Source organism: Chiloscyllium plagiosum, chromosome 8 (genome assembly GCF_004010195.1).
Source record: "Chiloscyllium plagiosum isolate BGI_BamShark_2017 chromosome 8, ASM401019v2, whole genome shotgun sequence".
Taxonomy (NCBI): Eukaryota; Metazoa; Chordata; class Chondrichthyes; order Orectolobiformes; family Hemiscylliidae; genus Chiloscyllium; species Chiloscyllium plagiosum.
This window is the reverse complement of record NC_057717.1, coordinates 88979227-88996249: the sequence shown is the minus strand read 5'-3', so window position 1 is coordinate 88996249 and position 17023 is coordinate 88979227. Positions and strand designations below refer to the sequence as shown.

Genomic DNA, 17023 nt, shown 5'->3' with positions numbered 1-17023 from the left:
ATTTAAGAGGCATTTGGATGGGTATATGAATAGGAAGGGTTTGGAGGGATATGGGCCGGGTGCTGGCAGGTGGGACTAGATTGGGTTGGGATATCTGGTCAGCATGGACAGGTTGGACCGAAGGGTCTGTTTCCATGCTGTACATCTCTGACTTTAAACAGACCTTGGAGTGCAAGTTCACAGCTGCTTGAAGGTGGAGTCTCAGGTCGATAGGATAGGGATGAAAGCAATTGGTCTGCTTTGCTTTATTGATCAGAGCATTAAATATAGACGTTAGGAGGTCATGTTGTGGCTGTACAGTACATTGGTTAGGCCACTTTTGGACTAATGTGTACAATTCTGGTCTCCCTTCTTGCAGAAGGATGTTGTGAAACTTGGAAGTGTTCAGAAAAGGCTTGCAAAGATGTTGACAGGGTTGGCGGTTTGAGCTATAGGGAGAGGCTGAATAGGCTGGGGCTCTTTTCCCTGGAGCATCGGAGGCTGAGGGGTGACTTTAGAAGTTTATAAAATCATGAGGGGCATGGATAGGATAAATAGACAAGGTATTTTCCCTGGATTGGGGGAGTAAAGAACTCAAGGGCATAGGTTTAGGGTGAGAGGGGAAAAATTTAACAGGGACTTAAGAGGCCACTTTTCACCCAGAAGGTGGTGCCTTACGGAATGAGCTGACCGAGGAAGTAGTGGAGGTTGATACAATTACAACATTTAAAAAGCATCTGGATGGTTTATGAGTAGGAAAGGTTTAGAGAGATATGGACAAAAGGCTGGCAAATGGGACTAGATTAGTTTAGGATATCTGGTTGGCATGGACGAGTTTGACCGAAGGGTCTGTTTCTATGCTGTTTATCCCTATGACTCCAAGTATAATTACTTCTATTTTAAAAAAATTAATTGGCCAGAGACACATTGTTTAATGGAGCCTCAAACTGGAAAGCTACTAGTCCAGTTCTAATGGAACTGCATTTGAAACAGTTCCGAAAAGGTCCATTCAATTGATTCTGTGATGGAGTAAACCTATGAGGGAAGATCAGACAGGATCAGCCTCTATCCATTAGAGCTTGGAAGAATAAGAAGTGATCTCACTAAAATGCTCAAGACCCTAAGAGGACGATGAAGGATGTTTCCTCTTGTGGAAGAGGCCAGAACCAGGAATAATATTAAAAGAAGGGATCTGACATGTAAGATGGAGAGGAAGAAAAATATTCGGTCATGAATCTGTGAAACGCCTAGCCCAGAGAACGCTGGAGGAACTGGGTCAATGACTGTTTAAGGCAGCTAAGGTAGGTAGATTCTTGACAAACGAGAAAGTTGAAAGATATATGGTGTAGTTAGGAATGTGGAGTTGAAGCCACAAACAGATCAGCCATTATCTTATCAAATGGTGGAGCAGGTTCAACGAGCTAATTGGCCTACTCCCGATTTATGTGCCCATGTGTACATGTCATGTCAAGCCACTTGTGTTGAAACATCCAGAGTTGTCTGATATACTTTGCTGGGAAACCAATTTTGTCAACGGAAGGGAGATGTAATCCTTTGAGAGTGCTCGGAAGAGATGAGGGAGGAGTTAATTGGACATGGTTACATTTAACTTGCTGCTAGTTGTTTCACTCTCTCTTAATGCTCACCTGATGCAAGTTGACGTCATAAAAATAAGGCATTCCAATTTTGCCAGCACTTCAAGAGAATCTGTTTGTTCCACATCTCTGCTCTTTCCCAATTTCTGTGCCAACCTTTCAAGTGGACAAGTTATTGGAGGGCATCCTAAGGGACAGGGTGTACATGTATTTGGAAAGGCAAGGACTGATTAGGGACAGTCAACATGGCTTTGTGCGTGGGGCTGTTTTCCCTGGAGTGTCAGAATTTGAGGGGTGACCTTTATAGAGGTTTACAAAATCATGAGGGGCATGGATAGAATAAGTAGACAAAGTCTTTTCCATGGGGTGGGGGAGTCCAAACTAGAGGGCGTAGGTTGAGGGTGAGAGGGGAAAGATATAAAAGAGTCCTAAGGGGCAACTTTTTCCAACGGAGGGTGGTACGCATATGGAATGAGCTGTCAGAGGATGTGGTGGAGGCTGGTACAATTGCAACATTTAAAAGGCGTTTGGATGGGTTTGTGAATAGGAAGGGTTTGGAGCGATATGGGCCGGGTGCTGGTAGGTGGGACTAAATTGGGTTGGGATATCTAGTCAGCATGGACGAGTTGGACTGAAGGGTCTGTTTCCATGCTGTACATCTCTATGACTCGAAGTGTTTCTCAATGTGTTTTCAAAAGCTCCATTGTGTCTATTTTGGGCAGTGCATTCTATGTCAGATCATGCCTCAGATGTGATCTGTAATTGTTATTAGCTTAGTGATGATGGTCCATGCAGTCTAAGCCTTGATTAGTCAGTCTCCTAAGGTGCTGACCAGTTTTGCACTCTGCCCCTGTGTTGAGCTGGGACAACATTTGACCATGATTTGGAAGATTTTGTCTATTCACTGTGAAAACTGACAGATGGGGAATGGCGAATTGCAAGCAACCTGTTAAAACCTATTCTGAATTTGTGTTCTCAGGCTGATAGATGTCTCCATAAGATTTAAACTGAAGGCAATTAACATTCAGACCATTATCAACCGTGAAATCCCAGATTGTTACACGTTTCAGATTCTAGTAAGTACAATCCTCATTCTTGTTTTTGTAAATGGCCTGTTCCTCTCCCTTCAAGTGGCTTGCCTAATATTAAGCTCACTTGCATGTTAACTTGTGGAAGAATTAGTCCATCCAGCCATATGATAGGATGAACAGGAAAGAGCTAATCCTGACTTGGCGGCACAGCCAATAGCTGAACTTGGGTCTGTCTACTGACTCTCCGAGGACTGCAGTGGTTTGAGAAGACCGCTCATCAGTGCCTTCTCAAGGGCAGTCAGGAATGCTGGCCTGAACAGCATCACCAGAATTGAGAAATGTATTTTAGGGAACAAAAAACCTTTGTATTTTGTCATACTGCCGTATTTCTGTTTCTGAGTTAACGTGTCACTGTGGACCCATTGACCAATCCCAATGTTAGAATGATCAGGAATAGATGAAGCTGTCTCTCCTCTTGAGGTGAGAAGTAGAAGGTCTGATGTATTAAAGATCTTTAAAGTTTCAGAAGGTTTCATTGGAGTGTAGACTGAGAGAATGTTCCCACTTGTGGGAAGAGCAAAATTGGAAGCCATGGTGGTTACCAAGAAATAAATCGGGAATTTGAAAGAAACGTTTTTACATTGTTAAAGGTGAGACCAAGGTACGAGTTGAATTGAACAGTACAGATTTATTTAAGGGGACTAAATACGTATGAGGGAATGAGACTACAAGTTAGGTGAAACATGGGAAGTTGCTCAAGTGGTGTACAAACATTAGCATTGTCTAGTTGAGCCAAATGGCCGATCTGTCCCAAGTCCTTTTCTTTAAAAAGCAGTTGATCATTTGTAATCCCTCCATTCATTCAGTAGTAATTGTGCTGTCCAGCGTGGGACTGATCACCCAGACTGGCTGCAGGTTTAATTCCATTCAGAGGGGTTTACTACTATCAGCTGGGGCTACTATGGGTGCCTGCCATCCTGAATCTGTGGAGGAACGTAGAAGAAGCTAACTTTTCTTCTATCTACTCCTGTCCAGCGATGTCCTGTCGTCATTCTAGCTGTCACAAAAAGCAAGAACAAAAGGACAAGTTCAGGACTGGCTGTGATGCTCCTTGCAGTTAAACAGCCAACTATGTTCACTGTTTGGACTCTTCAGTAATGTGGAAGGGCTGCCTGGGGCATGATAGGATCTGTAACCCCATTAGCTGCATGACACAGTGAGGTGATGCTATTGCTTGTCAAATGAGGAATGATTGAGGACTCTTAAGTCTCTACTTGATGGAGTTTAGAAGAATGAACGGGGAATCTAATTGAAACTTGCTGAGAGGCCTTGATAGAATGGTCATTGGGAAGATGCTGAGAGTTGAGGGTTTTATCACAACCTGTCACACAGATTCCGAGTGTAGGGCTCCTTTAGAACCGAGAGTCGTACCCTTTGATCAGGAGAAATTCCTTCAGCCATGTGGTTGTGAATCTGTGGAATTCATTGCTGCAGAAGCCTATGGAGGCCAACTGATTGTGCATTTAAGACAAAGGTAGGTTGGTTCGTGAGGGGACCAAACATCGCGGGTAGAAGGAAGAGAATGTTTCTCAAACTGACATCAGTCATAATCACGTGGCAGAGCAAACTTGATGGGCCAACTGGCTTAATTCTGCTCTTGTATCTTATGACACTGGGGATTGTGGTGTTGAGAGTACAAAAGCAGGTGGTGACTAATTATTTCTGTTCCCTTTCAGATCCTGTTTGATAATAAAGCGCACAGTGGCAGGATAAAGATCACCCTGGATAATGATGTGGTTATTAATGAATGTGTTGATCCCAGTGTTCTTGGATATGGTAAGGATATCTAATGGAGAGTCCTGAAGGCCTGTCTGATATACAGTCAGTAGGGAGATAGTGGGGCTTTGGGATTAAGGGGAGAGCACAGGACATTGGGATTAGGTTTGGGATTGATGCAGATCAATGGAAAATGAGTTGGGCAGTGGGATTAGTTTGGGAATGACCTGGCACAAGGCACACCTTCAAACGTGTATTGATCACGTGACTTTTATAGCTCTGCTGACAAGTACCATGGGGCATTTCATTACACTGCAGACATTATGCAAATGTTAGTTATTGTAGTACACTCAGTATAGCCTTTTGGCCTGTGCTGTCGTCTCCTCTGGCCTCTGGTGTTCTGCCTGATTTCAGTTAAACTATCCATACTAATAATAGTTGTTAACCCATTCTCAGGATGGGCTGACACTTTGTTACACCCCACAGTTGAACCAAGGCTATGAAGGAGCGGTTGGCTATGATACAAGGTGCCCACAGAGGTGACACACCACCTGTATTGTTGGAATGTGATTCTACAGATGAGCCCTAATTGGATACAGTTCCAATTGCAAAGCTTATCCATGCAGCCACTTGTAATGGCCAGGAATTCTACTACCCCCCCCCCCCCCCCCCCCCCCCCCCCCAGAGCCACTCTGTCTCTCCTGACCTGTTGCTTGTTGTGCTCTCCCAAAAACCCAATAATAATCTCAAACTAATCCCTGACTAATAGGAACCCTGTTGCTAGCTCCCAGCCAAAACTGAGCTGGAGACTTGGGCAGACTTACAATTTTATGTCACCGTCCTGAATTGCAAAGTGCTTTGCAGACAATCCACGTCTCTGTAGTGTTCTCACTGTGTAATGTGGAAAGTATATGATCCTTCGTGTACCTGAAGGGAGTGCTAACTGTACCTCAGGTCAATGAATGAAAGTTAGGGCCCCTGAAAGTGCAACATTGCAGTAGCATCAGTACATTACTGCATATTGTTCTGAGAACATTTAACACCTATCATGTTCTTTGTTAAACAGTTTTTCCCAGAAATCACGCCTGACTTTGGATTGACTTGCAGGGTAGCTTCCATTGCATGAAAGGAGCTGTTTAACATTATGATGTGCCTGTCTGCTTATTGTTTGACACTCATTAAAACACCCAGGAACTAGCCCCACACCATAGCCTGGTTCCAATCATGCCTCCAGGCATGCACCACATCCTCTTCTACCTATCCGGATGGTGGAAACTGGTTCAATAGTATTTTTTTGTATAATAATTTTAAATATTTGAAAACTTGCTGGCTAATTGCAGAGCCCGACAGAAAAGCTCATACAGGATAAATTGACTGAATGGTGGCCTCCTATAACACCTGACTTTATCTGGATGTATGGTTGTAATTGGGTGTTTAATTTTGTTGCCACTAGCTCAGTATGAGTGTGAATTATTCACCTGATTGAATTCCAAGTGGTAGCGTTAACAATGCAACATCCAGGGAACATAACAAACAGCCTATGCCTGTTGAAATAGTGGGATGGTTGAAAGGCTGTGCATTGTCCTGATTGCTCAAGATTTCTGCAGTGGTTTAATTCACCCTCCCCCCATTCTGTATATTTAAAGACTTTACTTTTCTCTCCACCTCCCCCAAAATGCAGCTAATAACGACGCTGGACGATTGATTTTTGACATTTTTATTATTTTGTTGTGTCTGCTTTCATTGGTCCTGTGCACAAGATCAGTTATCCGAGGATTCATGCTGCAACATGTGAGTATATTTGTGTTTGAAAACTTAGATGGGTGGGTTAGCAAGTTTGCAGATGACACAAAGATCAGTAGAATTGTGGATAATGTAGAAGGCTGTCAAAGGATACATCGGGATATAGATCAGATATATGCTGGAGAAATAGCAGATGGATTTAATCTGGTCAAGAGTGTGGTGTTGCTTTTTGGATGATCAAATGTTAAGAGGAAGTATACAGTTAATGGCAGGACTCTGAACAACATTGATCTATAGAGGGATATTGGGGTTCAAGTCCATAGCTCCCTGAAAGTGGCCATGGAAGTAGATAGGGTGGTAAAGAAGACATATGATATGCTTGCCTTTATTGGTTGGGGGACTGAGTACAAGAGTCAGGATGTCACGTTGCAGCTTGATAAGACTTTGGTTAGGCTACATTTGGAGTATTGTATTCAGTTCTGGTCACTGCATAACAGAAGATGTTGAAGCTTTGGAGAGGGTGGAGAAGAGGTTGACCAGGTTTTTTTAAGAATTCATTTGTGTAATGTGGGTGTCGCTGGTTTGCCTCCATTTATTGCCTGTCCCTAGTTGTCCTTGAGAAGGTGGTGGTGAACTGCCTCTTTGATCTGCTGCAGGCTACCTGCTGTGGGTTGACCCACAATGCCATTAGGGAAGGAATTCCAGGATTTTGACCCAGCGAGAGTGAAGGAACAACGATATTTTTCCAAGTCAAGACGGTGAGTGGCTTGGAGGGGGCTTGAAATTGGAGGTATTCCCATGTATCTACTGCCCCTGTCCTTGTAGATGGAATTAGTTGTGGGTTTGGAAGATGCTGTCGTAGGATTTCTGGTGAGTTCCTGCCCTGCATCTTGCAGATAGGAGCAGTAGTGCGTACTAAACATTGGTGGTGGAGGGAGGGGATGCTTGTAGGTGTCGTGCCAATCAGGTGGGTTGCTTTGTCCTGATGGTGTCAAGCTTCTTGAGTGTTGGTAAAGCTGCACCCATCCGGGCAAGTGGGGAGTTTTCCATCACACTCCTGATTTGTGCTTTTGTCGATGTTGGACAGGCTTTGAGAGTCAGAAAGTGAGTTACTCGCTGCAGTATTCCTAGCTTCTGATGTGCAGTTGTAGCCAATGTGTTTATGTGGTGAGTCCAGTTGAGTTTTTGGCCTGTGGTAACCCTCAGGATGTTGGTAATGGGGGATTCAGTGATGGTAATACTGTTGAATGACAAGGGGTGGTGGTTAGATTGTCTGTTATTAGAGATGGGTACAACCTGGCATTTGTGTGACGTGAATGTTACTTGCCACTTCTCAGCCCAAGAATCAAGAATGTGGTGCTGAAAAAGCACAACAGGTCAAGCAACGTCCGAGGAGCAGGAGAGTCAATGTTTCGGGCATAAGCCCTTCATCAGGGGCTTATACCCGAAACATCAATTCTCTTCCTCCTCGGATGCTGCCTGACCTGCTGTGCTTTGCCAGTACCACACTCTCGACTCTGATCTCCAGCATCTGCAGTCTTTACTTTCTCTCACTTGCCAGCCCAAGCCTGGAAATTGTCCAGATCTTGTTTCATTTTGGGCACAGACTGCATCAGTATATGAGGAATTATGAATGGTGCTGAACGTAGTGCAATCATCGGCGAACAATCTTTGACCTTATGGAGGGGAAGGTTATTGATGAAGCAGCTGAAGCTGGTCAGGCCGAGGGCACTACCCTAAGGAACTACCGCAGAGCTGAGATGACTGACCTCCAACATCTATAACCGTCTTCCTATGTGTCAGGTACGGCTCCAACCACCAGACAGTTTGCTCCTGATACCCAAAGAATCCAGTTTTGCTCGGGCTCCTTAATGTCAAATGCAGCATTGATGTAAATGGTTGTCAGTCTCACCTCACCTCTGGAATTCAGCATTTTGTTTGTGTTTGAACTAAGGCTGTAATGAGGTCAGGAGCTAGTGGACCTGGTGGAACCCAAAATGGGCACTGCTGAGCGGGTGCTGCCTGATGGCAATGTTGATGACATCTTCTATCACTTTACTGATGATCAAGGATAGACTGATGGCCCATTAATTGGCTGGGTTGGATTTGTCCTGCTTTTTAATGTACAGGACATACTTGGGCAATTATCTACGTTGTCAGGTAGACAATGGATGCTGCCTAGATTAGAGGGTATAAACTTTCAGGAGAGGCTGGAAAAACTCTGGTTGTTTTCTCTGGAGTGCAGAGAGTGAGGGGAGAACTAATAATAGTTTACAAAATTGAGATGCATAAATAAGGCTAGAATCTTTCCCAGAGTTGAAATGTCTATGACGAGAGGGCATGCATTTAAAGTGAGAGAGTCAAAGTTCAAAGGAAGTGTGAGGGGCAAATTGTTTTTGCACAGTGGTAGGTGTTGGAATGTGCTGCTAGGGTGGGGGTAGGGGCAGAGGCAGATATGATAGGGGCGTTTAAGGGGCCTTTTTAGATAGATGCATGAATAAACAAAGAATGGAGGTATATGGGTAAACGGCAGACGAAAGGGATTGGTTTAATTTGGCATCATGTTCAGCACAGCATCCTGGGTTGAAGGGCCTGTTCCTGTGCTGTACTGTTATGTTTGATCTTTCTGTTGTACAAAGATGGTGCCCTGAGAGGCAGAACATCTCCCCCAGTTTCTGGCCCTGCAATAAACACGAACACTACCAGCTCACGTATATAGGGTGACCCTGTTTGTGATGCTTGTGCAAGGCTGCTTACTCAACCTTTTGAGTCATTCAGCATAGAAAAAGGCCCTTCAACCCACTATGTCTGTGCTGACCATCAAACTGTACTAATCCTATATACTTACACTTGGTCCATTGCCCTCTCTGCCCTGTCATTTTAACTGCTCGCCCAGATGCTTCTTAAATGTTACAAGAGTACCTGCTTCCACCCCCTCACAGGCAACACATTTCATATTTCTACCAGCCTCTGGGTCAATAAAGGTCTCTGTACACTAATTCCATTTTCCAGCCTTGGAGGTTATGGCAACACAAGTGAGGGCTCAATATGGCACAGTCCCCAGAGGAGAGTAAAAGGTTGAGGAGAGCTTGAAAAGGAAAGCAAAGCGAGTGCATGAGAAAATAGGAGAGTTGAATAAAGGAAAACCCTGAGAGTTTAAAAAAATTACTTGTATATAAAGACCAGGAGAATACGTAGGGTCCATTAGGGATATAGAGGTAATCTGTAAACGTACAAGAATGTCTCTGTGACTGGAAGTTTACTTCCCACAAAGCTTGGGATGGGGGCTTTTGCTGTTTGTGGTGGACATTAATGATTTGGGATTTAACCGAAAGGCTATGATGAAGTTGTTTGCGGATGACACATTATCCTTCAAACTATTTACTAAATGAACAGTCATAGTTGTACAGCGCAAATAGACTGTTCAGTCCAACCCGAAGTTAATCTAGTTCCACTTACCAGCATTTAGCCCATATCCCTGTAAACCAGGTTGCACCTGAACTGCAGGGGTACTAATATCGTGGATGGGAAGCTTGCTAGAGCTCTTCAGGAGGGTTTGAACTAGTTTGGCAGGGGGTTGGGGACCAGAGCTAAAGATCAAAGGGTGGGGTAGCTGGTGACAGGCAGATACAGCATGCAGAGAGTCTGTGAAGAAGGATAGACAGTTGATTTAGACAAATTTGCAGTCAATGTGATGGGTTGAAATGTGTATATTTTAATGCAGGAAGTGTCAGGAATAAAGGTGATTAATTTGGAGCATGGATCAGTACTTGGAACAACAATTTTGTGGCCATTAAGGAGACTTGGATATCACAGGTGCAGGAATCGTTGATGGATGTTCCGGGGTTTCGATGTTTTAAAAGGAATAAGGAAGGAGGTAAAAGAGGTGGGGGAGTGGCATTGCTAGTCAGGGATAGTATCGTAGCTGCAGAAAGGCAGTTTGTTGAGGCGGGTTTGTCTACGCAGTCTGTATGTCTAGAAGTCAGAAACAGGAAAGGAGTATTCTATTGGGAGTTTTCTACAGGCCCTGCAATAGCAACACCATCACAGAGGAGTAGATTGGGGGGCAGATTATGGAAAGGTGCAGAAATAACGTGGTTGTTATGGGTGATTTCAACTTTCCTAATATTGATTGGTACTTCCTTAATGCAAATAGTTTGGATGGAGCACTTTTTGTCAGGTGTCAAGGAAGGATTCCTGACTCAGTATGTAGATCAGCTGACTAGAGGGGAGACCATATTGGATTTGGTGCTTGCCAATGAACCAGGTCAGGTGTAAAATCTCTCAGTGGGAAAGCATTTCAGTGATAGTGATCACATCTCCCTGAACTTTACTGTTGTCATGGAGAGGGATAGGAGCAGGCAGTATGGGAAAGTATTTAATTGGGGGGGAGGAGAAGGGGAATTACAATGCTACTAGGCAGGAACTGTGGAGCATAAATTGGGAGCAGATATTCTCTCGGAAAAGCACAACAGAAATGTGGAGGTTATTTAGGAAACACTTGCGAGTGCAAAATAGATTTGTCGCGCTGAGGCAAGGAAGGGATGGGAGGTTGAAGAAACCTTGGTTGACAAGGAATGTGGAACATCTAGTCAAGAGAATGAGGGAAGCTCGCTTAATGTTGAGGAAGCAAGGATCAGACAGGGCTCTGGAAAGATGTAAGGTAGCCAGGATGGAACTGGAAAGCTAGAAGGGGACATGAAAAAGTCTTGGCAGATAGGATTAAGGAAAACCCCAAGGCGTTCTGCACTTGTGTGAGGAACAAGAGGGTAGTCACCGTGAGGGTAGGGCCGATGGGGGATAGCAGAGGGAACTTGTGCATGGAGTTGGACGAGGTAGGGGAGTTGCTTAATGAATACTTTGCTTCAGTATTCACTAGTGAGAGGGACCTTGTCGTTTGTGAGGACAGCGTGTAACAGGTTGATATGCTCGAACAGGTTGATGTTAAGAAGGAGGATTTGCTGGAAATATAGAAAAACAGGAGGAAAGCTAAGTCTCCTGGGCAAGGTGGAATATACTCAAAGTTATTACTGGAAGCGTGGGAAGAGATTGTTGCACTATTGGCGGTGATCTTTGCATCCTCACTATCCACTGGAGTAGTACCAGGTGATTGGAGGGTGGCAAATGTTACTTCCTTGTTCAAGAAAGGGAATAGGGATAACCTGGGAATTACAGACCAGTCAGTCCTGTCAGTGGTGGGCAAAGTATTGGAGAGGATTCTGAGAGAATTTGATTATTGGAAAAGTATAGCTTGATTAGAGATAGTCAGCCTGGATTTGAGAGGGGCAGGTTATGCCTCAAAGCCTTATTGAATTCTTTGAGGATGTGACAAAACACTTATGAAGGCGTGGTAGTGGTGTAAATGGATTTTAGCAAGGTGTTTGATAAGGCTCCCCATGGTGGGCTCATTCAAAATACAGAGGCATGGGATGCAGAGAAATTTGGCTGTCTGGATACAGAATTGGCTGGCCCATAGAGGGTGGTAGTAGATGGAATGTATTTAGCTTGGAGCTTGGTGACCAGTGGTATTCTGCAGGGATCTGTTCTGGGGCATTTGCTGTTTGATTTTTTATAAATGAAATAAAAGGATGAGGGAGTGGAAGAGTGACTTTGTAAGTTTACTGATGACACAAAGGTTGGTGTTATGGATAGTGTGGAGGGCTGTTGTTAGTCACAACTGAACATTGACAGGATGCAGAAGTGGCAGATGGAGTTCAACCTGGAAAAGTATGAAGTGATTCATTTTGGAAGGTCAAATTTGAATGCAGATTATAGGATTAAAGGCAGGATTCTTGGCAGTGTGGAGGAACAGAGGGATTGGGGTCCACATACAAAGATTCCTCAATGTTGCCACCTCAGTTGATAGGGTTGTTAAGAAGGCGTATGGTATATTGGCTTTCATTAGTAGAGGGATTGAGTTTAAGAGCTGCGAGGTTATGCTGTAGCTCTATAAAACCTGGCTAGGCTACACTTGGAATATTGTGTACAGTTCTGTTTGCGCATTATAGGAAGGGTGTGGATGCTCTAAAGAGGGTGCAGAGGAGATTTACCAGGATGCTACCTGGACTGGAGAGCATGTCTTATGAAGAAAAGTTGAGGGAGCTAGGGCTTTTCTCATTGGAGCAAAGAAGGGTGAGAGGTGACTTGAGAGAGGTGTACAAGATGATGAGAGATATAGATACAATGAATAGCCAGAGACGTTTTCCCAGGACGGAAATGTCTGTCACGAGGGGGCATAATTTTAAGGTAATTAGGGGAGATATCAGAGGTGGATTCATTACACCAAGAGTGGTGAGTCCATGGAATGCAATGCCAGCAGTGATGGTAGAGTCAGATACGTTAGGGACGTTTAAGTGACTCTAGGACAGGTGCATGGTTATTAGTAAAGTGAAGGGTATGTAGGTTTGTTTGATCTTAGAATAGGATAAAACGTCAGCGCAACATCGAGGCCTGAAGGGCCTGTACTAAGCTGTTCTATGTTTAACCCTTCCTAGTTATAATCCCATCCAGAGGCCATTGAAATGTTGTAATTGTATCCGCCTACACCACTTCCTTTGGCAGCTCGTTCTAAACATGCATCACCGTCACCGCCCTCCATGCTTGAAATGTCAAGAGGGAAGCAACTGGTCAGAGGGGCAGTGGCAAACGGAATTCAATCCAGAAAATTGAGAGTTACTGTACTTGGGGAGGACTAACAAGTCAAGGGGACTGGGAAGTACTGAAGGTCAGAGAGATGTTGGTGTGCATATCCACACATTTCTCAAGGAAACAGGTGTACTAAATAAGATGATTGAGAAGGTATGGGGATACATGTCTTAGCGAAGGAGTGTTGTTTCATGGATATCTTTGGCAAGGCTGGTCTTTGTTGCCCTTTCTCTCATTTCCCATGAATTGAGTTGGCTCAACCATTCAGTGGGCAGTCAAGAGTCAACCACATGGCTGTGGGTCTGGAATTGGATGTAGCCTTGACTGGGTAAGGATGGCAGATTTCCTTCCCCAAAGGACATTTGTTAACCAGATGTGTTTGTGCCACAAAGGGTGAAGTAGTTTCATGGTCCCCATTCCTGAGGCTAGCTTTCAAATCCTCATTTATTTATTTGAATTTAAATTCCACCAGTTGCCTTGGCCAGATTATAAACTGTGTCCCAGAGACGTTGCAACATTACTACCGTGTAATTGTCACCTATGAAGCTCAGCCCTCTCTCTGTTCTCTCTCACCATGCTCACCTACACAGCCTATGCAAATTCTATTGTGTAGGAGCTTCTGAAAGGATATATATATCAGCCGTAAGATCCTCAATGCCTGAGATTTGCTTTTTATTTCCACAGGAGTTTTTAAAAATGGCGAAGTTTGAATGAAGGATTTCAAAACAAACTGTATTCCAGCAAGTTTTTAAAGAAGCAAAATGTGGTTAAAATGTTCATGAGTTATGCAGTTACACAATGTGTAGCACAGTGGTCTTAGGCAGTCCCTTGGGATTGAGAATGACTTTTACTCCAGTTCGGTGAGCACAGTATTGGCCTATTTGACTGAACTCTTGTGGTTATGCCCCACGCCAGTATCATCCCATTCTGCCTCACTAAGCTTGAAATTGTGGTTCTGTTTTGTCAGGTGTTTTTATTTCTTTGTTCTGTGAATGGAGAGAAAAGCACTTGCTGACAGTCAGACTTTAAAGCTTGAATCAATATAGGCAGCATAGGATGGATAGAAATAAATGTAAATAGTTAGAAGTTATTGTTTCATATTTGAAGAGAGAATTCATAAATTTAAAACTTTTATATCCTACTGTACTGATTGAGTCAAGTGTGCAGTTTGATCTCCAAAATCCAGGAAGAATATAGAGCAACCAGCAAAAGATACAAATAAGACACTCCAAGCTGCTCCTCAAACTGAGATAATAAAAAGATTGAAGGATTTGTATTAACTATCGAGAAAAGCATTTTGAGGGTGAACTAATAACAGCTGGAGAGGCATGATGGGGATATTTCTACCTGAGACAGGATGTAGCTCTGCTTGGAGCATTCCATCTCTTCCTTTCTCCTATCTCCACGGTCCCTCCACTAATCCTCTTTCAACACCCCCCCCCCCCCCCCCAAAAAAAAGTTGTGTGCAATTGTTATCCACACTCTGTTCTCGTTCTGCTGTCAGTGTTGACGCTAGAGTCTGGCAGGCCCGGAGATCTTCATACCACTGATCCCAGAATGAAACAGTACATTTTCCCTATCTCTCTCTTTTCTCCAGGAATTTGGGAAATTCTTCCTGTTGAAACATGGGAAGGAGGTGTCACCTGCAACTCGCATGGAGTTTCTCAACGGCTGGTATGTTCTGCTGATCATCAGTGACATTTTCACCTTTGTGGGAACAATCATGAAGGTCGGAATTGAGTCCAAGGTAAAGGAGGTTGTGCCATTTGTCTTGGGTGCCCTGACTGGTCCCTGACCTTGCTCAGCAGTGACCTGTTACACGCACAGTTAGAATTCCACCAAAGCCGATCCACAAGGGAAGAGTATGGCCCTCCCACATTGCTTGACAGAACTACCCCTTAGCACAGTGGTTAGCACTGCTGACTCGCACTGCCAGGGACCTGGGTTCGATTCCAATTTTGGGCAATGGTCTATGTGGAGTTTATACATTCTCCCCGTGTCTGAGTGGGTTTCTCCCACAATCCAGAGATGTGCAGATTAGGTGGATTGGCCATGATAAATTGCTGATTGTGTCTCATCAGTAGAAAAACACTTCTGATTATTTATTGAAGTGATGGCCTGGGTTGGATCTATACTCAGGGGAAATAAACTTGCAGGATTACAAAGATAGAGCTGGAAATGGGACTATCTGGGTTGTTCTAGAGAGCCAGAATGGTCTCAGTGGGCCAAACGACCTCATTCTATGCTGGGGTTCAATCTGCCATCATTCAACCCAGGCCAGAGAGCTGCCAATTGATCCAGTCTGGCACAGTCTAGTCAGATTCTGTGGGCATGCAGCATGGGGAGAGAGGCCAGTCCTGTTTCTAAATCCTAATATCTCCCTGTTACAATGGGTGGAAAGAATTGCATTGCCCGATTAAGAGATGCATCCTTGGTCAGCGTTGCTCCCTGAACCAGCACAAAAACAGCAAATTAAATAGTTATTCTTTTCACTTGCTGCCCAAGGACAACTGCTAAACTTCGTAAATCAATGACTGCACCCCAGAAGCAATAAACTTTGAGGTACCATTTCATTTGGATGTTTCAACATATTTAAGGTACTGTAAATCTCTATTGCACTGTACTTTGCAATACCAGTACAGTACCAAGTGGTTCCACTGAGTGGCAGCATCGATCATGACACCACAGAGTCCTGGTCTCAATTTACCCACATAGGTCAGAGTCTGACAGAGATTTGGAACCCAGACTGCTCCAGGTATGAATCAGGTGATGGAGAAAACACAATAGAAAACTGCTAGCATTTATAGGACAACAAAAGAGTATCCTAGGCCACTTCCAATACTAGAAGTCACTCTGCACTGAACAGATTTCCACAGTTCAACAGAAGTTCTCTCATTTTCAATTGCTAACAAGCATGCAATTACTCCTTGTATTTACACCATCGCATCCCTGTCCTATTGCGCTAGGCATACCATCCCTTCATTCTCAGCCCCACTGCAGCACACTCACTCCTGCAGTCCTTTAACCATCCTCCTCCCTTACATATTCCTCTCTTCTCTGACTAGCTTAATATTCAGTACCTTGGCAGTAAATGCACAGCTATTTTTATTTCATAGAATAGTATCCCTGCAATGTGGAAACAGGCCATTCGGCCCTACAATTCGACACTGATTCACCGAAGATTAACCCACCCAAACCCATTTCTCAACCCTTTACCCCTGACTAATGTACCTTCCCTACACATATGTTAAGCTGAGGACTGCATCTGAAGTTTCAGATGGCTGCTTTTAAAAGAAAAAAAGTCCCATGACACTATTTAAAGTCTTCTGGTGATCTGCCTGCCAAAGACTGCTCATTGGAGATTGCACATTCTCCCCGTGTCTGCGTGGGTTTCCTCTCGGTGCTCCGGCTTCCTCCCACAATCCAAAGATGTGCAGGTCAGGTGAATTGGCCATGCTAAATTGCCCGTAGCATTCAGGGATGTATAGGTTAGGTACATTAGTCAGGTAAATGTAGGGGCTGGGTCAGGGTGGGGTATTCTTCAGAAGGTTGGTGTGGACTTGTTGGGCCCAAGTTTCCCCACAATAGGGATTCTAATTCTAATTAGTTTTGCCCTGCTGGTGCTGAAAGGTTGCTGTGCAAGAGTCTGGGGCAATAACTGGTGATTCATTGGCTATCAAACCTTTTGCACAAGCCCAGGAGATGTGATAAGTACAAGTTTATTCATTTGTGTCCTGAGAAATGCTCAAACGCTGAGGTGTGACTACTGACTGCGAAGCCCAACACACTGGAGATGCTGTATACAGTTATGTTGTCTGTTAATAAACCTCCATTTAAATGCCAGCTTTCACAACCTTGAGTGGCCCAGAGTGCTTTACTGCCAATGAACTACTTTTGGAGGGTTGCCACTGTTGTAATGTGGAAAATCCAGAGTCCATTTTATGCATTGCAACACCCCATCAGCAGCACAATGGTAGGTAGAGTCATACACTCATACTGCATGGAAACCGACCAATCAGTCCAACCAGTTCATGCCGAACATAATCCCAAACTAAACTAATCCCAAATCCCCACCTGCCTCCTCCAAACTTTTGCTATTCACTCACTTATCCAAATATCTTTTAAATATTGTAATTGTGGTCACACCCACCACTTCCTCAGGAAGTCCATTCCACATGCGAACCACCTTCTGTGTAAAGTATTTAACCCTCATGTCTTTTTCTTTAAATCTCGCTCCTCTCACCTTAATGTGCC

General features: G+C 44.1%; 1 protein-coding gene across 3 annotated transcripts in view; it reads left to right on the top strand.

Annotated features, from left to right (window-relative positions):
- Positions 1–17023, top strand: part of mcoln1a (mucolipin TRP cation channel 1a) — a 70996-nt gene that overhangs the window by 43904 nt on the left and 10069 nt on the right. For all 3 annotated transcript variants that reach the window (XM_043694697.1, XM_043694696.1, XM_043694695.1), the window contains 4 exons: positions 2554–2650; positions 4342–4441; positions 6063–6172; positions 14367–14516. In XM_043694697.1, the coding sequence (XP_043550632.1) occupies positions 2554–2650; positions 4342–4441; positions 6063–6172; positions 14367–14516 (457 nt within the window). The remainder of the gene's footprint in view (positions 1–2553; positions 2651–4341; positions 4442–6062; positions 6173–14366; positions 14517–17023) is intronic.